Source organism: Alternaria ventricosa (assembly GCF_023758065.1).
Source record: "Alternaria ventricosa strain BMP 2768 chromosome Unknown scaffold_19, whole genome shotgun sequence".
NCBI classification, from domain to species: Eukaryota; Fungi; Ascomycota; class Dothideomycetes; order Pleosporales; family Pleosporaceae; genus Alternaria; species Alternaria ventricosa.
The window spans coordinates 484600-504970 of record NW_026055699.1 but is presented as its reverse complement, the minus strand read 5'-3'; the positions used below and the strand labels follow the sequence as shown (position 1 = coordinate 504970).

Here is a 20371-nt window from a genome sequence, read left to right as displayed (position 1 = left end):
CATCAAGATCGCAATACCGATGAATGTCGCGCCTAGCGGTTTCCCCAAATGCCGCAGTTTCGCTTGTGGAGAAGTCGTAGAAGACGAATCCGGCGAATTCGCTATCGAAGTGTTTAGTCGGAAGAGTTGCGTTATCGCTATGCCGATCGAGGCGAAGGAGAGGGATGTGCGGAGCCAGGCTAGGAAGGTTCGTTCTATCATCGTGTCAGTATTGTCATTCCCATCTTCCCCCATTCACATGCCCATGCACAGGCAGAAAGAGACGAGAGGATTAGTCTTACCAAGCGCCAAATGATCCCTAGCAACACTCCCCTTATTATCCAACTCGACACTCCCGTACTTTTCCCAAAAGGCGCTCCACCACCCTTTCTCGCGTTGTTCCACTGCTGCGGCTTCCCGCTCTGCACTCCGTGCGCGGTGGTCTACACTCGCATGCCCGTTGAGTCGGCGCTGGTCGACGGCGGGTTGCAATGTCCCTGCCGTGCCTTCCTGTGGCGCACCTGAGTCCGTAGCGGAGGGCCCTTGTGGTATGGAGGTCCCGCCGATGGGGTCTTGGGATGGGTTCGCGGGTTTAGTCGTTGTGTTGTTGGGGGAGATGTTGGTTGAGATGGAGGTGGAATGATCGCGTGCGCGGATGTCAGGGGAGATGGAGTTGTAGTCTTTGGTATGGGATTGCGAACTCGTTACTATGGGTGAGGTTTCCGAGGCGCCGCTGTGGGTTCGTGGTGGGAGGGCGTCGCGTTCCGAGGTGCGTTTACGGGGGCCGGCGATTTCGGCCATGGTTTCCTCCTTTCTGTCGACTCGTGAGATTTACGAGACTGGTCGGTGGGTGATGTGTGGAATGTTCCGGTCGTCCCGTACGGGTTCAGTCGTGGTTATGGTTGCTGTAAGGTGCCTTCCGAAGCGTCATCCCGCACCGAGGTGGATCGGGCGAGGTACCGGAGCTCTGGCACGCGACGATCCGTTCCCCGCGGGGTTCAGTGTCGCATGCGTCTGTCGATGCATGCTGCCTCAATATTCAGATGCTTGTAGAGTCTCTTGATTAGGCATGTTAGATTTAAAGATGGGCGTAGCGTGATTGCGCCTGGTCGTCACGCAAGACCCGCATCTGCCCTGGCCTATTGGAACGAAGCGTGCTCCGCAGCCCACATAGTCGAGACTAATTGCTTGGAAACATCTTGGATACATGGGTACTCGTTCATGCCGCAATGCTGATTGATGAGTAATTTCAAAATGGTGCAATAGAAACTTTCGTAATCCAATTCAAAGATAATGCTGGTATATCTCTTGCCAGCAAGCCTTCTATACCCCTAATACATGACTATTTTCGCACATGCAATGCTCATGATATCAACAGTGTGGCAGTCGGAAACCCCTCTCGAACGCCGCCCAAGACCGCCCAAGGGAGCAGTCTGCAAATAGATTGTACATTGCCTCGGATTTTCTTACTCGTTGTAGTGGTACACCTGGGGCCCATGTTAGCAAGCAATGTCTGTGTAGCAGGATAGAAGATGACTTACAAGGTAGTTTGGCAGGCCAAAACTTTCCCAGTTCAGTCGGTTCGCCATCTTGGCGAAACCTTCCGTCTCAATGAGGTTGTAAAAGGCGAACGGTGGGAACATGGCGCCGTCTCGGTGTACCTCCGCCTTGACGAGCAAAGTAGCGCCGCCGACTCCGTCGAGCTTAATCTTTGCCTTGGGGTCCGCCGATGTGTCGTGCATCTTAGCCATGAGGCTACGGTATGTAGCCATCTCGGCGTACCCTTCGAGCAGAATGTCGTCCTTGCCCATCTTAGCAGCAAGGTCCTTGGCTGTGGGGCTGTCGATCCAGTTGTTGAAGTCGTATTCCCGGATGTCCATGCTCTTCTTATCTTCGTTGTAGTATCTCTGGAAGCAGTTGGGGACGATGATGGGCACGTCGTAATCGGCCAGATCTTGGATCAGAGTGGGTGGTGTCTCGACGATGTCTGCGTCCATCCATAGGACCCACGAGGTTGTGGGACCTAGCGTTGTGAACAGGAGCGAATTGCGCGCCTTGGCCATGGCTGCACGTCGCGCCTTCTGATTCTCCATCTTGTGACGCTCGGCTTCGGTTTGCGACTGGAGGGGGGATTCGGTGTCCTGGCGGAGGATGGTAATGGCGGAGAAGCGATTCTTCTTGGATCCAGTTTGAGTCTTGGTGACTTGCGCCTGTAGCGCTGCGTATGCGGCATTGCCCTCCTTTGTCTTTGGTATTATGAAGCCCAGGGAGATGAGATTGTGTGGGTAGTTGAGCTTGAGCAGGTTGTCCCAGTATTCTTGGTAAAACTTGGCCAATGGTGTGAGGATCAGCACCGTCTCCTCGTTTTCGATTGGCGTGCGCGTGTTGGTCACGTTGTTCATATAGTAATGTACGACGGGCGGCGCGGCCTGTGGAGCATTCGCCTTGGACTTGCGGAACGGTAGCGAGGGTGGCGAGAGGGGGTTCGAGGCTACCTCTCCCCCTCCTTTCCTGGTAATGGACGGCACATCGGTACCAGAGAAGAAGAAGACGAAGAAGCCGATGCAGAGGATGCCCGCGAGGATTATGGTAATGGGATTCGAGCGGCGGAACGAGCGTGACATGGTGGTGGACGATTAGGAAGGAAGGCGAACCGCGGCTGCCAAATGGGAGGGGTCTATGAAGGGCGCATCAGAAGCAGAGGCAGACGATGGTGATGGTGCGGGCGTGGGTCGGCGCAAGGAGGTGTGTGCGAGACGTGGCCTAGCCGGCGCTCCAAAAAGTGTCAAGGGCGTGTGCAGGCGCCCGAGTGGATGGCAAGCGTCCAGAGGGCTTGCAGGGAGTATAGACGCGTCGGTTGACAGGCTCAATGCTCGGGCTGGCAGGTGACAGGAGTGCTTGCCATGCTACCACGCCCGTTGTCGCGAGATGCGGCTCTGCTTACGTACGCATCTCGTCTCCAGGCCCTGCAGGCATCTTGGGTAGTGCGATCTGCTAGCCGCGGATGGTGCGTCATGACCACTTGCATCTGCATCTTCAACACCACGTCCATGCTTCATTATGGTCAATTGAGCTTCGACAAATGCCTCTACTGGTTGCGCGACAATGGCCACTCTTGAGGCGCGCCGCTGCCGCCGCTCGTCCTCTGCGCTGTCCCTCAGTCATACCGAGTAGACGCGCAAACTTCGATCAATTCAAAGCATACCACGCGCCCGTTCGTCGGCACTGGGGCATAATTGTACCACCGTCTGTGGAATCCCATGTAAGGAAAATGTCACAACCCGCTGACGCATTCTAACAATGTCTCCAGCCACACGACCTTGTCAAGCACATCACTCCTCCACCACTGGACGTCGCCCGTCAAAGGACCTTCTGTGTCTTCTTCGTCACGCCTTCGTATGCGCACTATTTGCTGGACGATGACGCTTTCCTCCGCAACGCTCTTCTGCACGCTTACGAAAATGCGGCCGACGTACCGGATCTCCAAATACATGCACTGTGTGCTGTCGTAGACAAACTCCCCGTCAGCAGGGTAGGGGAGAAGAACCCTACTCAGCCGCCTCTTGCTGGCGCCGGGTTCGAAGGAATATCCTACGCGATTCTTCCGTCCGATGCTTCTGTACCGTCCCAAGAACTATCGCCATTGGACAAGAACGCTATCGATTTCATATTTGCCGAACACAATGTCAAGGACACAGTCTATCGTGACAGTTTGCGGTTGCCTCTTGCGAATACTGTCTTCCAGACAGGTACGCCATCCACCATGATCTTATCGACTTGGACCCTGGATGCGAATCGCCAGATGACCCCTGTATCCAAGACCAACGTTTCTCATCATGGAATCCGCCTAGTCAAGCAACAGACAGACTCTGCTCCCGCTCTCCACGTTCCGTTAATTCCTTTGACAATGCCCCGCACAGTCAACGGCTGCATGGGCAACATCATCCGCAGGGTTATCGGGCCTGGTGGTAAATCTCTACAGGCCTCGTCGGAACTTGAAAATGTTGTTCCCAGATTCTTCAAATCGCGAGGACAGCCTGCGCAAGCGACTGTAGCTTGGGCACTAGTGATACCCGATGAGCTGAGGGCCACCATCGCCGCTCGAACAGATGAAATCCTCTCTGGCTTACCAACAGACGATCAGAATCCGGTCTCCGAGCACACAAATGCATGGGAGCGTTTATGGCGCAGTGATCCCCCTCTCTATAACACGCTGGTGTCGCAAGCACTTACTGAAGGAGCACGTCTCCATCGAGTCTTGAGTGGTGGAGGCGGATGGGGAAAGAAAGCTGGCTTATTATCGTTGGATCCTGCAGCGACCAGTCCAGCTGCAGATCCACCAAAGGATAACGATTTCCTCAGCATGATCAGTGATCCCCAAGACTTCGAGTCGTCTCTTACGCCAGTGGTGCAAGACGGCGATTCGATACAGTTCTTCATCTCTCCGAAATCAGATCTCGAACAGTTGGCTCAAAAGTCTGGTCACAGAGGGACGATCAGATGGGCTGCATTTGGGAAAAAGATTGGTTGGGGTTGGGAGGTGGGCACCATTCCTAGCACTGTGGACTCAATCCCCGGGGACTCGTCGCAAGACAGTCAGACCAAAGGAGACAAGATATTGTGTGTTCCTGGCTTTGGTGCACTGAGTGAGGGAGCGATGACGCTTACTCAGCACTCTCGGGTAGACGAAGGCATGATCCATAGTGTCACTACTACGGTCGATGTTCCCTTTTCTCGTTTCCGGACGATGCGTAAAAATGGAGCTACGCCTGATGACAAGAACGAGGACGAGGACGTAGGTGAGCCTGATGTGGACTCGACCTTCCCATGAATGTGTTCTGATAGCCCAGGTAGTCAAAACATGAGCCAAATACACCGAAATCTGTGCCATCCATCCGTGCGCACGTGCCGACTCACAATCTCTCAACTCTGAAAGTAGCCAACACGTCTCCATCTCAGCAAGAAGAGCATCCGCGGACCCCTCCAAGACTAACTATAGCGGAACTGGTTCGCAAGCTCAAGATAGAAGGCCAATCTATTTCCGGCCGGCTCCGTGTTCGGACAGCGAACGCAATAATGCGCAGATTCGAGAAGCTCTTCGATAAACAGAAGACGAAGCATGCAGCTGTCATGTCAGAAATTCGACAGTGGCACTGTCTATTGATGGCTGTGAGGTTCAGGACGCTGATGGTGGATGCAGCGGATCTGATGGAAGAGGCTGATTCCGTTTTGGACGACATCAATCGCACGCTTGTGAGAAGAATTCCAGCTAAGGACAGAGAGAGGCCAAAGGAGGAGAGGCTAGCGAGGAACGCAGAAAAGAGGGAGAAGAAGAGGGCACAAAAGGCTGAAAGAGCAGCGCAGAAAGAAGCTCGTGCCAGAAAAAAGGACAAGACGAACGCGGTACCGCCTACAGCGATGGGGGCGCCAATCCGCAAGTTTACCTCCTACGGAATGTCCACAGCGGTCGAGATCAACGAGAAACTCAAACCCGCCGTCTCTGAAGTCTCCCGCCTGACTGAAGAGGCCAGAGCCATTATGGCTGCCATTCAACACACCAAACCACACATCCGCAGAATGCCCGTCTCAAAACTAGCAACAGCCCAAGCCTTCAACCAAACACTAGGTTATGCCGTTCAAGACATCCTCCGTCTGACGGAGGAAGCAAGGACAATAATGACGGCTATTCAGCAACGCAAACAACAACACAAACGGCAACGCACCCAGCAAACTCAATGGCGACACCTGCGCCGATGGGGCCGCGACACTGCATTCGTATCTTTGAAGCCTGATACTTCACCCAAAGCTCTCCTCGACACGGCATACAAAGCGCGCCGAACATCGATATCAATGATGCGAGCCTTCAAAAAGCGCGTCAGAAGTATCAAAGCCCTAATCCGGCAGCGTAAACATGACCTCCGCAAATTGATCAACGCTAAGTCAGGCGACGTGCAAACCCAGCGGCGCAGGCGCATCCGACGCGTCAACCTGCCTGTCCACGTTGTACGCTATCCATCGTCTCGAAGCCGGACAGTGCGGACTCAGACTGTTCCTGCGTTGCAGAAAGGGAAACGGTTTGCGAGGTTTAGGACTGTGATGCAACGGCAGTCGGGAGTCAGGACGGTGACGCAGCAAAGGCAGTCGGTGATGGAAGAGAGGAGGCAGAAGAGGGATGAGCTTGCGGCTACGGTGGCGGGTTGGCTTGGTGGTGGTGGGGGTTCGAGTAATGATGGAAGCGGTCTTGACCCGTTGCTTGATACATCGGTGAAGAACGAGAGCAGGGGTGGGAGTGGTGGACGGAGGAGGCGGAGGTGATGGGGTGGTGGGAAGTGTGGAAGAAGAGCATAGATGTAGTTGCGAGCTGATGTATGTGCGATGCCAGGAGAAAGAAGAGTAGGATGATATCGATGCTCGAGAAACTTGTTACATGCACGCATACCCCCATCCTTATCTTTATGCACCGCACGCAAACGATACTTCTCCAGCTCATCTCATCTCACGTCTATATTTCTGCTAACTCAACAGGTATAAATACCAGCTTTCTTTCTGCTCAGTCCTCTCTCTCATACCAGCTTTGTCCTTCTTTTTCCCCCTCAAAAAGATGCGATACACGACTTGATGTCGTTCTGTCCAAAAACGCCTGTGATTCCGGTCATGTTTGGTGCTGGCTGTCGAAAACAAAACCTTATTAAACACGTTTCATGTCCTCCCTTCTTCCGAAGCTTCCAAAATTCAAGGACGCGAAAGGCCATGTTGCTCCTGAGCTGAGAGCCATTAAGGGAGATAGAATGTCTTTCCGCTGGACTTCTCAAATCTGCACATTGCGAATCTATGGTTGCGCAGCCAGAAAAATACCAAAAGATTCCCTCGCGCATTTTATGGCAGTCGTCTGTCGAGCTCTTCTCTCTGCTCAGGCTTCTTCCACACACCATCATTCCTTCCTCCTCTTCTTCCTCTTCTTCCTACAAAAGAATGCAGAAGATGCCATGTCTTCCAAAAGTCCTACGGGCGTTATTATGACCAGTTCTGGCTGTCCAAAAACGCTCAGGTCGTCCCGATGTGTTTCCGCTCTTCCGATCTTTAAAACACCGTCACACGGTTGTTATGATTTCTTCGGGTCGAAAGCTGGCATTGTCGTTCTCGTTTCCGGTATTTTCGAATATTCGCATATATGTTACATGGCTGCGCCGCCACAAACAGAGCGACCAGATATCGATGGCTGTCTTCCGTCCTGCTTTTCCTCCGCTCGGCCCTCTCTCCTTTATACCAACACGCCTTCCTCTTTTCCCCGAAAAGACGGATGGGTTCTATCATGTCCTCGAAAACCTTGAACTCCCACGGCTATGGCCAGTCTTGGCTGTCCGAAACTTTGGAAGATAAACGCTAATGTCTTTCCGCTCTTTCGGCCTTTCAAAGTTACACTCTCCAGGTTGATGCGTTTCTCGAGCCGACATCTGGTATCGAAACTGCCATGTCGCTTTTCCTGCCGAGCCTTCCAAACTTCCACATGGAGGACTTATGGATGCGCATTCGAAAAACACATTCTCATGACCCATGGCGGTTCTCTGCCGCACCTGGTCCTGTTCAACGAAATCATCATCACGACGTCTTCATGCCTGCATCTCGTGCTCTTTTACTCGACTAAAACTCTTTTCAAAACTTTCGATGTCTGCCTCTCTGGCCTTTGCGACACTTGGGCATTTCTTCAAGAGTGCATTCCTCCGTTCGCATGGAGTTTTAAAATCGTCGCTAGCTCACGTAAATGAGTTCAGATTCGAGAGCCCCGAAACATATAATCACCAAAACCGACTTATCAAAAGTGTTAGGCCAGAGGCCCATGGTGTCTGTGTCTTCTGTACGATGCTGCATATATGTCTTCCGACCTGTCTTCCTGGAGGATTATAAAATCATACTGGGTCTCTTCGTAGTCCTTTCTCTCCCATCATGTCTTCTACTCTTTTCCAAAAACCCAGGAATTCTCCTTGGATGTAACGGAACCATACAAATTCTCGATTTATGTCTGGTGCGCTGAATACCCGGACATACAGACATGTAGCGCGTTTTGTCCAAAACCCACGCCGAAGTATAGCATGACCCATGGTCGTCAGCACAGCGGCTTAATTCCATTCGAGGAATTTTGTAGACTCAAAGCTGCGTTTACCAAGTTCATATCCGACTGGAGGACCATAAAACATCATCAACTTCCTCTCCGACCTTCTTCTCTTCACACCTTTCTACAACCTTAGTTTCCAAAAGTACCGGACTATTGACATATGGTTGTGGAACTCAAAAACCAAGACGACGAGACAATGACTGTCTTCTCCTCCGAGTCTCAAAAAGGCCTGCTCACTTTGCAATGGTCTCCGCCTTCTTTCCTCCTGAAAAAAATGTCCAACACAGCCCCTATGCGAGTCTCCTGCCCTCCAAAGATACACTGGTGATCGGACACAGCGCTAGCTGCAACGGCATATAAAAGACTCTTCTACCCTTCGTCAATAACTTAATCCCCAACTTCTCCGGATGTTTCCAAAATATCCAAAACTATTTGCTTCCAAAGCATGAACAAAAGTTCCCGACATAAAAGCCATGTGTGTTTCGCGCAACTTCCACCCCTACTCAAAACAGTTGTCGACTCCTGAGATGTGCGGACGAACTCTGCTTTCAAAATCAACAGACTACACCAATATGGTTCTTTGACTGCGCTCTCAAAAAAGGAAGAGTTTGTTTGTATGCGTGAGAAGCTCTGCTGTGCTAATAACCCTTAACTCACAAACTCATGAGTTCGGGAAGAAGAGCGACTCCAAAACTGTGAGTTTAAGCGCGCATGTGTGAGGAGAGCACCAAGGACTGGCATATAAAAGTCTCGGGATTTTGGCTGAGATTGCTTCTCTTCTTCTTGACACCACAACATCTCACTCTTGTTCACTGTCTACAAAAAATCTAGAGAATAACCCGTCATGGTGTGAGAGTGAGAGATCCTCCAAAACAGTGGCGAAGCCTGAGTATGTTCGGCGAACGACGTATCTCTCCCCGTCATACAACGTGCCTCGAGCTTGTCGCTGTTATTCTCGATGATAGTGATGATGATGATCATTATCATCATCATCACCTCTCTTCCACGCTCCGTTGAGCAGTCCCATAGCTGGTACCACTCCGCACTCTGGTTTGCCATCGATATGAGAATCCCGAGCTCAAGGTTCATGCGATACGATGTACTAGTATTGGCTCTGGAATGAGCCGGTAGAAGCTTGGGAAGATGCCGTGTCGATGAGGACCGATCGGCCGGGTTCTGGGTCCGAGCCAGATATCCAGTACTTCTATCGCGATGCGTAGTACTGTGTCCTTGTCGTGCAGCCGTGTTCGGCCTGTGGAAAGTCAGCCTACACGGATGTACTGAAGTCGTGAATCATGTAGCAAGTAGCCAGTACCTCGTGCTCGCACTCCCCTCGCACGTCAGGACCAGGCCTATCATCACCACACAACCATCACCCCTCAAGTCCACACAAAAAGCACAAACCAAGAATTAAGTAATCTCATTTCTCGCCCATGCATATCCACCTATAATAAGCCTGTAACCCTCCCAGCAGCGCCAATCAATATCAAAAGAAGTTGCCATGTATGCATGCATAGCCACCCAGCTTTTGCCCTTTGTAAAACTCCGAGGCTCATGAAGAACGAGAAAACAGGAACAGAAAACATGGGGTGAGTGATATATTCGTTCGACTTTGTCCGGGCCACTGAGAGCTAGGGGAACTCGAGATATGGACCGCCACGATCCCTCCCGCTACGGGGATGAAGCAAGCGAGCGTGATGCTGCTATGTTTCTCGAGCATGGAGATGCTGAGAAGGATCGTGGACGTGCGAACGAGATATCGTGTTGTGTTAGTCACTCCAGGGTCGAATCGACGCAAGATAGAACCTCTGATGGCGAAACAACCTATAAATCGACTTTCGAGGACGTGAAGTCCCAGAGCATCTTGACTAGGGAATCAGGTAGGGTGTAGAGGTCGACGTGGAACTCGCCATCTATCATTATGTTAGCACGTGCCTTGCAATGGGGAGATGATGGAAACCTACTCTCGACGTCATTCTTAGTGTACGTCTCGCTGGTCTTGTTGTCGTGGACCAAGGTGACGACGTGCAGCAGGTCATCCTCACCCAGCTTCTGCAGTCCATCGGCCAGCTTCTCCATGTCTACGTTCTTGTCTCTCCGGCCCTTCTTCTTGGCGGCGTCCTTGTTGCGCATGCCGTTGGCCTCGGCGGGACCAGACTCGGCGAGGAGGGCGAGGAGCTCAGGCTTGGGGTTGCGGAAAGTCTGCAATGGCAGGTTAGCAATGTTCTGACTGATGAATAGCACGCGTATGTGGTACTTACAACTTGGTGCTTGGCCTCATAACGCTCCGACTGGAAGTTGAGGTCGTGCTCGAGGGTGTGATCGCCGCCCTTGCCAACAGCGGACAAGACAATGCTCATGTCGAACTCACCCCAACCCTTCTCATCGATGCGGAACGGCGGCTTCTTGATGACTTTTGGCATGTTAGTGGGACTTCTTGCTGACGGCATACTGCTGAGCGCAGTGTCGGGCGCACTTACTGTGCTTGTTCTTCTCGAATGAAGGATGCAGGTTGTAGACGGCCTTCTCGAAGACGTTGGGCATGACCTCGTTGCCCTGGTCATCCAGCAGCCAGACCTCTATGCTCCATGATCGCATGGGGTATCCCTCAACGGGCGAAGGCTCCGCGCTGTGAATGTATATTAGCGACTGGCGGCGTGTAGACGCGTGAGATGGGCAAGCGCATGCGATTGCGCGCGGATTGTACGTACATGGGCTTCTGGTGAGTGATGAGCTTGACCCATCGCTTGACCTGCGCGGTTGTTAGCATCTGCGCGATGGTTTTGAGTGCATCTCCAGGCCGCAACTTACGTCAGGCATCTTGTCTGATTTGCGCCGCGAGGACTGCGTAGACGGGCTGCTGCGAGCGTGGTTGGTTCCGGCCTGGCTGAAGAATATATACGCGAGGTATGTAGAGGCGGTTCACGTCGGGCGCGGTCTGGCGTGTCGGTCTCTTGCGACAAAGCCGGGGCGCGTGTAGTAAAGGCTTGGACTGGAGGTGCGCGGTGGCTGGTCTCGGGTCGCGAGCTCTGATTTGGCGAGTTAACTGAGAGATGGTCGCGGGGCGGCGGAGACGGAGACTAGTTGCGCTGGCTTGGCGCAAACCATCAAGCTGTAAGAAAAGCTGCACGAGCACGGAAGCCTGCCTGACAGGGGACTAGCCCTCTGCCAGGTGAGAGACGTGATACGGCATCGGCACACGTTTGCATTGCAGGTGAGACTGCACGCTATGCAGGGTCAATTCGCGATTCTTGAAAGTAAAGCCATCACTCCCACGTCGACTCATTTCGTGCCATCAAGTCTTGCATGGGGGGACGCCGTCGACTACAGTAGTCGGGCCATTTAGTTACTATCTAGTTATGTGCAGGGTGTGGGTAATCTCTTCTACCACCATCATATCATGCCGTCCCAATCTCATTCACTGTTCGTGCAATCCATCTTTTCGTATCTCATCCCATCCTCCAAGCTCTTATTATCCGGCAGCATTTACTGCTCCGACTTGCCGAAAAGCGCCTCGTTCTCTTGCTGGGCCTTGATGAAGGCCTCCTTGAACTGGTTGGCATCTGAAAGATATAATTAGTGCTCCGCTGCGCAGTTTCGTGCATCTGCTTGGACTCACTCTCGCTGTTGGCGAAGCGGATGGCCAGGGTCTGAGCCTCGGGCTCGCCCTCGCTGACATCGGCGGCGGCGTTCCAGACCCAGCTGCGGTCGCTGCCGACGTTGGGCGACAGCTTCATGTCGGGAACAACTATGCACTTCTCAGTATCCGCTTTCATATCCACCTTCCATGTATCATACCGTAGTGGTTGGCGCAGACCTTGAGGGTCTTGTCACGGCGCATGACGAGACGGGTCTTGCCATTCTCCTTGTGCTTCAGTAACCGGACGTCACCAGTGCCGCGCTCCTTCCACTCCCGCGATTCCCTGTCGAACTTGAACAGCTTGGCGCGCATCTTGAACACTTGCTCCTCGAGCTCCTCGTTGGTCTTGGTGTCGACCTTCTCGGTGAGGTGGACGACGGGCTGGAAGTCGACATCGGGCTCTTCGTTCTCGGGGTCCTCGTCCTGTCGCTTCGTCAGTATGTCCTCAAAATCACTTAAGCACATACGCACCTCGCCCTTGGGCTTGGAAGCACCTGATGGCTCGTCGACATCGTCGGCCTCCTCCTTCTTAACCTTTGCGGGGCCGCCACCGAACATGGAGAAGACGTTGTCCTTCACTGCGGCCGCTGCCTCTGTCGCCTTCTCTGTGATGGGCTTGTCATCCTTGCTCTCTGTGGTGGTCTCGGGCTTGTCAGATGCCTTGTCCGTGGTGACCTTTGCGGTCTCGTCCTGAACAAGAGTCGCCGCAGGGTTGGCGATCTGCTCGGCGGCGGGGTCGGGCTTGGCTGCTTCAGACATCTTCTTCTATGAATGCGGAGTATTCGGGTCTGTGTGTGATAAGAAGAGAGCCGCGTTTGTGGGGGAGATGTGTGTTTGTGGGTTCTTGTGTCAACAACTGCCTGTAAATTGGGAAGTGGGATGCCCCTCCAGAACGCGCTTTACCCGGTTCGGCTCAGGGGACGTGCCCAACGCGCCCTCACACCTGACGCAACGTGCACCCAACTAGTTCGTCCTACCCGATGAGTCAATGTATAGCTACGTCAGTACAGAGCAAAGGACATGTGCGCATCTACAAGCTGCTGTAGATGCATCGTGGTATGAGATGAATTCGACAAGTCCTATAACTCCCAAGTTGTCCTCCTGTCCACACCAGGTCCCAGGGGTATATCACTGCACCCTTGTGTCTGCCCTCCTGTCCGTATACGCCGCATAATCAAAACAAGACAGTGCAGAAAGTCACATGAGATCCTCCACTGCGTGCCGCCTCTCTATGTTCCTTAGACCGCCCCTCCCACCTTTGCACATGCCCAGCTCTGCCCCTCACCGCCTTCCTTTGCAGACAGTCCGGCCGCCGTCTCCATCTTGCACCTGACGCGAAGAGCATTCATCCTGGCCCTTTGCATCGCTGATGATGTCCGCACAGGTGCGGTCACCTTCCGCAAGCCCATCCACGTAGCATCCGGTATCTGTCTTGCCCGATGAGCCTTCATCTCCAGTTGATGCTTAGTCTCCTGAAGTTGCTTGGAAGCGTAGAGATCAAACCCGGCCATGTATTCTTGCAGGTGCTGTGCAGCAATAGCAGAAACGTTGCGAAGGGTGATTTGTGTATCCAATATGTTGGACTTGGCAGTGTCGAGAAGTTGATCTAGCGTCGACTTGTTGTGTCCGAGCATCACTTCGAAGGATTGCCGCAGGAGAGGCTTTGAGTGTGTGGCGATGCTGACATTGAACTTATCGAAGCGATACTGCTGCTCCAGGTCGACAATGTACTCGCCAGTGGTGGTCCGGTTGTAGCGTGCTGGAACCTCTTGCGAGTGTCGAGAAACTTGAACCTGAAGTTGGGGTTTCTTCCGGTTCGAATTGAAGGATTTAGAAGGACGGAGTACAAACTGATGGTCTCCGGTGATCTGGATTTCGAAACCTCCAGCCTGACTGTTCTTCGCCTTGGGCTTCTGGGTAGCCTGCTTTGGCTGGGACGGTACGATAGTGAGGCCCCGAGCTTCGTGAACAAGGCTCGAGCGACTTAAATCTGGGTAACGAGCCGCACTTGGAGACACTGACGCTACGGGTGTAATCGTTGTGGTGTTGTTCTGAATCTCTGAAATGGCTGGTGACACTGACCGCCCTTGTGACACTTTTTGGTACAGCATGGGGGTATAAGCCGCACCCATGAGAAGTGCGGGGATTAGGGCGAAGAGAACGAAAGCAGATGCTAGCAACTTTGCAATTGGCCACGGTGAGCCCATCTTCTTCGTAGACTTCTTGGTCTTGTCACTAAACCACGATGTACGGACTGTCGGAGCTGCCTTCGCGCCCTGTGCCTTCGCTAGATGAGGACTGATGAGTGCGAGATGGCGATTAAGCTGCGATGGCTCGAGTTGGTCGAACTGATGGATATCGAGGGGCAGTACTTCCTTCAGCTCGTAATCAGTGTTCGGGTTGTCTCGCCCTTCTACGCATACCCGTAACGACGTGGTGTTCTCATCGACGGAAGATCCAGCTCCGAAAGGATTGGTCTCAGCAAGTTCGATGCATGGGATTGTCTCGCGTTCGAATACTTCCTTTGCAGATGCAAGATCTTGCTTGTCAGCAGTGCTATCAAGGACGCTTGGGTGACAGAGGACCACAAGGTCTGGTCGATCTGAAGAGTGATTAGACAGGCCGGAGCCGAACATGAGCTGTCGTCCATCTTCCATGATGGCGAGAACGTGCTTCTTCTCGCGCGACTTATGAATCGCCATTTTGGCACAACGATCAGCGTGCGGGACGGGGGCATAGGGCTCGATGTGACCGCGGACCATGACCGACTTGGAGGCGCTAGGGTAGGCAGCGAGCGCTGCGCAGATCTTAGAGGTGATGGTGCCCTCTGCCCACTTTCCACTACCAACATACAGTATTCGGTATGCGTCTGGGGTGGCGAGAGGGTCCTTGGACAAGGCTGCCTTGACCGACAATCTGATCTCTTTGCAGCCATAACGGTCGAACACCGGTGGTAGCTCGTCCGTGTAACCTGCCGAGCTCTTGATGATGCTGCTTCCAAGGCTTACACCAGAACTGCCCGTGTTCTGCTCTTGGAGTACGAAATGCCTTGAGCTCATGCTCCCACTCAGGTATGGCGGAACCTCTGTCAAAGAGGAGTCTTCGCCAGATAGTATAGGGTGTACGTGGGTTTGCTGCTCTTGGGATTCGCCGTGCGAAGAGTATGTGCTATCTTGTAAGTGATTCTCGCCGGCTTCGTATTCGACGTCGTCATCACTGAAATCGTCAGACGTGTCATCGGGCGTGGGACCGTCGGTCGACGCGATCGACTCGGTATGGGCTTCGTCGTCGGACATGTCCATGACGCCGTCGCCGAGCAGGTCATAGCTGCTGTCGTCGAGAGAGCTGCCCGCCTCTTCTGGGGCTCGGCGTTGAGTCGACCTCATCATGAGCGTTTCAAGATCAAGCTTAGTGAGCGAGTGGGCCACCTGCACAGGGGGGAACTTGAGATCCTGAGAGAAGTTAGGCTCGCTGGAAGACATGTCAGCCTGTTTTCATGCGAAATCCAGTGTGATCAGAAGTTCAAAGCGATCCGAGTGTGGTGGAAGGAGAGAGGGGGAAACGGTCAAGGTGAGGTTGTGGTGGGCACCAGGTGGACGCTGCCTAACTAGCTGCGGGCGAGGCGCGTATGGGGGCCTTCGGGAGGAAGTGGGGACCAGCGGGAGCAGGTGACAGCACATACCAGATTGCACACTGATAGCCTGATAAGTGAAGTGTGAGACTACCGAGATGCTGTCAGTGAATGCGAAAGACGAGCGACTGTTCAAACTGCTGTGAGTTGTGGTGACGACAAGGTGCTGATGGAGGGTCGAGCTTAGGTGGGATGCGAATGGGGGTAACCCCGCATAGTCTCGTAGTAAGCGATAAGATACGGAACATGGTTCACATGGCCAAAGCAGGCCACCTCATTCAATGAAACTGAATAGGCGCGCTGCAGTCTACATCAGCACAACAACAAGGCTTAGTAAGATGCTGAGGCGACATAGATTCCTGGTCGATCTACTTCTATTGTTCTTTCGAGAGGTTGATGTTCAACCCTCCTTTTGAATAGGGTGGGGCCGTCACCTAAAGCAAGCAATCCCATGACCACACAACGAGGGGTCATTCAAGAGCAGAGCTGTTTTCAACTTGTTCGTATTCGTTCTCATACACTGTGTCGCCAATGCGCAGAAAGTAAGTAAGCCTGCAACGACGCCCGCGTAGTCCTGATGCTCTATTGAAGGGCGGCCCAGCCCATATGCAATGCCAACACCTGACGCCTTACTGAAAGAGGAGTAGATGCTAATGTTCCCGCAAAATGCTAGCCTGAAGCTGATAGAATATCACGCGAGAAGGAGAGATCATGGTCCGTCAGGCCCAGGTGATGCCCAGCCACCAGCCACTTCTACCCATTCCGTCAGGCAGGATCCTTCTTTGCCCTCTACGTCGACAATATCCTGGTCGCATTTGCAGCGACAACCGACACCGTTTTCCTTGACTGGGTCATATGACGCCCAGTACTTGTCTTCTTCCAGTCGCTCCTTCTCGTCGAGTGTCGTCTTCTCAAGATATGGTTCTCGGGCGAGTTGTCGCGCAGGTGCGTTGGCGGGACAATGTTGGATGGTCGTATGCCGGTATCCAAAGTCGCGGAAGTAGTGGATATCCTCAGGGCCAAGTAGTGCACCAACAGCTAGCGAGTGGATGGGCGCATCTCCCCATCTCTCCATCCAGAACCCGCCGCTACGATCCATCAACTCGAAAAAGTCGTTGTACTCTTTGCTGCGGAACCAGTTCAGATTGGCGATTTCGAAATTGCTCCAGAAATGGCACATGTTGTACGATTCGCCCTCCATGTTCTCTGGGTGGATTTCAGGCATGGCCTCTGTGCCGAACTCGGCATCCATTATGTCCTGGGGGAAGAAGTTCTTCTTCTTGGGCTCTGTCTTTGGCGCCTTCTCGTCCTCCTCTTTCGGCTTCTCCACGAACATCTCCCACATACCCTTGGAGGTCAGGTTGTTGTTACGCTTGTAGGCCGAGGCATATCGCCAGATGTTGGGGACGGTTTCTCGTAGCTCCTTCACCGCGATGGTGAAGCCATATGTCTTCTTGTTCCGGATCATGTGGATAAAGGGATCGTATGTGATGTCGCAGAAGTACTTGATCTCAGGCTCGAGGCGCCAGTACCAGTCGTATTTGGCGAGTAGTTCGTGTTGGTAGAATTTACTGTCCGTGTTAGTGACAATCAGAAGAAAGCATGCTGGGTTACATACCCCGAGTAGAACCTGCACATGTGATGGTAGCTCTCCATACCACCGTACATGATGGCCCTGTCACCCTGCTTGGCGATTCCTTCCTTCGCAACATCGGGATCTACCCAGTCGGGGAAGCCCCATTGCTCGGGAGGGATCTTACCCCACTCCACTGGAGCACTGACATGAGCCAAGACCGTCTCCCTGAACGTCTCGTTGAAGTCTCCGTCGTTGAGGAAGACGTATGGGTAGTGGAACCACCGATTGAAATGTCTCTCAATCGACTTGACCGACTGTATGACTCCATCCAACTCCTTGTTTCTCGCTAGGACTACGAATGCAGCGTTTGCTCGGGGTCCGTTGACCTGCGGCTCGAGGCAGCCTACTGCGAATGGCTTATCGTACTTCTCGCTTATCCGTCTGCGCATTGTTAGATGTTGTTTGGATGCTGTGGTGATGGGATTTCACGTACCTTATCGAGGGAGGGCCGCCGGCGGGCATGTTCATAATGCCCTGCGAGTCTGGAGACTTTACGAACAGAATTATGATTATTATTATAACGAGACATGGAAACAGTAGCACCAGGCCCAGTGGTATCGACACAGAAGAACTCCCCTTCAGCCGTATCCTGCGTCGAAAGAAGGACAACCGTGGGGAGTTCTTTTCGGCGCGGCGCGGTAGGTCGTCCAGCTTGTCTAGACTGTCCTTTGAGGTCGGTAGCCTCCTCGTCATATCTTGCAGGAAGCCCATGGTGGTGTCCGAGTGGTGGCGTATCTGGTATGCGATTTCCTGCCAATGGCAGCCCTATTGCTCTTTGGCCCAGTCGCAAGCGGTGCGAAGCGAATTCGAGGGGTCTAGGGGACGTCGAATGAATGCGACGGTTGCGGATGAGGAAAGGGCGACGTGTTCAACCCAAGGAGCTTGGTCGATAACGAGCGTGTGGGTCGTGACTCCAGGTGGGTGTACGAATATCGAGATCGGTTGGCGATTGGCGTGACGGGCTCGAGCTTGTAACCCTGAGGGAGTGAAAGGAGAGAACAGGGTCGTTGAATGTAAATTATTAGCGGCCGATGATTGCGTATGCGTTTCGAGATCTGCTAGTTGACATGTTCCCTGTCGGCGGAACGCGCCAAGCCCTTTAGCACGCATGCCGATAGCAGGTGCAGCGGACCAATACGTTTCGGGATGGGCTTTCACCCGCCATATCTAGACAACCGACTAGACATCTCGATGGAGTGAATTCTCTCTGGAACCAAGAGTAGACTGCAAGTGCATCGTAAACTATCCGCAGCTAAGGCGAAGGAGCCGCACGGAAACCCGCCGCTAAGCGATCGACACGACATTCAGCCAAACGACTAATCTAGACCCTTACGTGCATGCCGTGTCAGCACATCCCTTGCACTACAACCACCATGAGCTTCAAAGCAAAAGACCTCCATTTCGGTAAGTCTGTATGTAACGCAATCGTATCATTCACTAACTCGCCACAGACAGCTCACAGCCAGCCTTCTTACAGCGGCTGCGTGGGCAACTCACCAGTGGAGACACGGCCCGTCATGAACATCCAATCGCGCGGAATAAGAGGATGAAGAAAGATGACGACGAGAATGATGCGCCTACCTATGTCATGGAAGAGACGAATCAGTCGCTGAGTAAAGAGGAGTATGATGCGCTTGTCTCAGGCAAAGACGACAAAGAGGGAGGGGAGCCGGCTGCAGACGAGGCTGGAAAGAAGAAAGACAGCGATGCAAAATCACAATCCAAAGATAAGATTGCTGAGGTTGGTGCGGTCTCAAAGAAGCGCAAGGCGGCAAAGATCATCGGGGATGACCAAGACGAGAGCAAAAAAGGAGAAGAGACAGATGTGAAGAAGCCAGAAGCGAAGCCAACGAAGAAACCGAAGAAGAAGGCCAAAGCTGTCAAACTCACTTTCGGCGAAGATGAAGGCTGAAGACGGTCGCATCTCAATCATCAGACATTACCCACTTGTCAAAGACGATGCATCGAGTCACAAAGCTATCGTGGTCCTCTCTACTTGCCGCCAACGTCAACTCAGGCTGCGTGAGGCCATCGGATGTACTGATTCCTTGAGGGCAACGATCGCTTTTATTCATCTGCAGCTTCTTCGCATGGTCATGCAGACTGGCCTACAATGGACAGCAACAGCGACGCGAGGCATGTCGCGCAAAGGAGAAGAGGAAGCTCAAGCTGAGTCGTGTGTACTTTAGCATAAAGCTCACTCTAGAGCATGGAATGTCGTATACGAGGGCTACGAGCTTCCAGGGTCCTACCTTTCAAGATGCTATTGAGCACCTAGGGCAATATAGTGAGATTAGTGCACATCAATTCTAACCGTGACTATAAAACACCACTTCCCATAGTTTCAATCTCCTTTTGACTAAGCTATGCAACATGGCATGTTTGACCTATCACAGTGACCCTTCGTGGTTAAGAGGCAAGATCTCAAGATGCTGCCAAGGTCGGAACATTCCGATCGGAACGATGTTGACCCAAGCGCTCGGGACTCCACAAGGAAGTTGAAGCATCCTGCATGCGGTTTCCCTTGTTCGTCCACAATTCTGCCATGCAACATGGCGAAGTTTTCGCTCGAGGTAATTCACACAATTACCTGTCCCATCACCTTTCTCATCCATTCTCCAGGACTTTGACAAACACATCGAGAACCTACGCGCGCAACTCCTGTTTCTCAATGAGACGCTCGATGCGACGGATCACAATGACCCCGACTGGTTGGCGACGGACTTGATCTCACTGCGAAACAAGTCGGGCAGACTACAGGACGACATGAAGAGATTTAGAGACCAGCTCGAGGACGAAGGTCTGGCGGAAAAGAAGAAGGTATGCTGTGCCGTTGCGCACGCGATGCCGAAAACCTAACAAGCGGCAGGTCAAGACTTCAAACAAACGTCTTAGTATCGAGGGCGCTAAACATGCCTCTACTACACCAACTGCGCAACCCCCGAACTCCAACCCGCATGCCATATCTCCTCTCGTGGATCAATCGCCCACACCACGCGCAAAGCGAGCCAGAATCGAAGACGACTACGTCGTTCAACATGTCGATGTCACCGAGGAAGTGAATAGACGGTTACAAGAGAGCCGTTTGCGGCGCTTGATGCAGACGCCGAGCACTGCGCAGAAGCGGAAATTCGATGCATATGAGGATGGACCGAGGTCAGACGGGCCAGCTGGGACAGATGAAGAAGGGCAAAAGGGTGGCGGCGAGTACGAGAGAACCCCAACGAAGCGGCTCAGGAGTAGTGGGATATTTGAGCAGCAAGGGAATACACAAGAGGACGGGCCAGGGAGGCAGAGTCCACGCTTTGAAGACAGAGTCGACGTGAAGAGGAGGAAGTTCCAACGATAATCAGCGAGAGATTTGCGCGTGTT

At 52.9% G+C, this 20371-nt stretch overlaps 9 protein-coding genes across 9 annotated transcripts; 4 read left to right on the top strand and 5 right to left on the bottom strand.

Moving 5' to 3' along the window:
- Positions 1–1445: 1445 nt before the first annotated feature.
- On the bottom strand, positions 1446–2603 carry J4E93_009108 (uncharacterized protein; the record flags this gene model as incomplete). The annotated part of the gene is made up of 2 exons (XM_049347002.1): positions 1446–1466; positions 1521–2603. The coding sequence occupies 2 exons, from the start codon at positions 2601–2603 to the stop codon at positions 1446–1448; spliced, it is 1104 nt and encodes a 367-aa protein (XP_049195957.1).
- A 436-nt stretch (positions 2604–3039) lies between these two features.
- On the top strand, positions 3040–4810 carry J4E93_009107 (uncharacterized protein; the record flags this gene model as incomplete). The annotated part of the gene is made up of 2 exons (XM_049347001.1): positions 3040–3042; positions 3290–4810. 2 exons carry the CDS (start codon positions 3040–3042, stop codon positions 4808–4810), a joined length of 1524 nt encoding a protein of 507 aa, XP_049195956.1.
- J4E93_009106 (uncharacterized protein) lies at positions 4811–6294 on the top strand (the record flags this gene model as incomplete). The annotated part of the gene is made up of 2 exons (XM_049347000.1): positions 4811–4814; positions 4979–6294. The coding sequence occupies 2 exons, from the start codon at positions 4811–4813 to the stop codon at positions 6292–6294; spliced, it is 1320 nt and encodes a 439-aa protein (XP_049195955.1).
- Positions 6295–9916: 3622 nt separating this feature from the next.
- J4E93_009105 (uncharacterized protein) lies at positions 9917–10912 on the bottom strand (the record flags this gene model as incomplete). The annotated part of the gene is made up of 6 exons (XM_049346999.1): positions 9917–10005; positions 10057–10294; positions 10354–10505; positions 10573–10721; positions 10804–10844; positions 10904–10912. 6 exons carry the CDS (start codon positions 10910–10912, stop codon positions 9917–9919), a joined length of 678 nt encoding a protein of 225 aa, XP_049195954.1.
- Positions 10913–11578: 666 nt separating this feature from the next.
- On the bottom strand, positions 11579–12491 carry J4E93_009104 (uncharacterized protein; the record flags this gene model as incomplete). The annotated part of the gene is made up of 3 exons (XM_049346998.1): positions 11579–11655; positions 11712–11840; positions 11891–12491. 3 exons carry the CDS (start codon positions 12489–12491, stop codon positions 11579–11581), a joined length of 807 nt encoding a protein of 268 aa, XP_049195953.1.
- Positions 12492–12970: 479 nt separating this feature from the next.
- On the bottom strand, positions 12971–15214 carry J4E93_009103 (uncharacterized protein; the record flags this gene model as incomplete). Its single annotated transcript, XM_049346997.1, has 1 exon — positions 12971–15214. The coding sequence occupies one exon, from the start codon at positions 15212–15214 to the stop codon at positions 12971–12973; it is 2244 nt and encodes a 747-aa protein (XP_049195952.1).
- An 858-nt stretch (positions 15215–16072) lies between these two features.
- Positions 16073–17710, bottom strand: J4E93_009102 (uncharacterized protein; the record flags this gene model as incomplete). The annotated part of the gene is made up of 3 exons (XM_049346996.1): positions 16073–16934; positions 16982–17380; positions 17433–17710. 3 exons carry the CDS (start codon positions 17708–17710, stop codon positions 16073–16075), a joined length of 1539 nt encoding a protein of 512 aa, XP_049195951.1.
- Positions 17711–18372: 662 nt separating this feature from the next.
- Positions 18373–18911, top strand: J4E93_009101 (uncharacterized protein; the record flags this gene model as incomplete). The annotated part of the gene is made up of 2 exons (XM_049346995.1): positions 18373–18403; positions 18451–18911. 2 exons carry the CDS (start codon positions 18373–18375, stop codon positions 18909–18911), a joined length of 492 nt encoding a protein of 163 aa, XP_049195950.1.
- A 640-nt stretch (positions 18912–19551) lies between these two features.
- On the top strand, positions 19552–20348 carry J4E93_009100 (uncharacterized protein; the record flags this gene model as incomplete). The annotated part of the gene is made up of 3 exons (XM_049346994.1): positions 19552–19572; positions 19622–19819; positions 19869–20348. 3 exons carry the CDS (start codon positions 19552–19554, stop codon positions 20346–20348), a joined length of 699 nt encoding a protein of 232 aa, XP_049195949.1.
- Between the last annotated feature and the right edge of the window lie 23 nt (positions 20349–20371).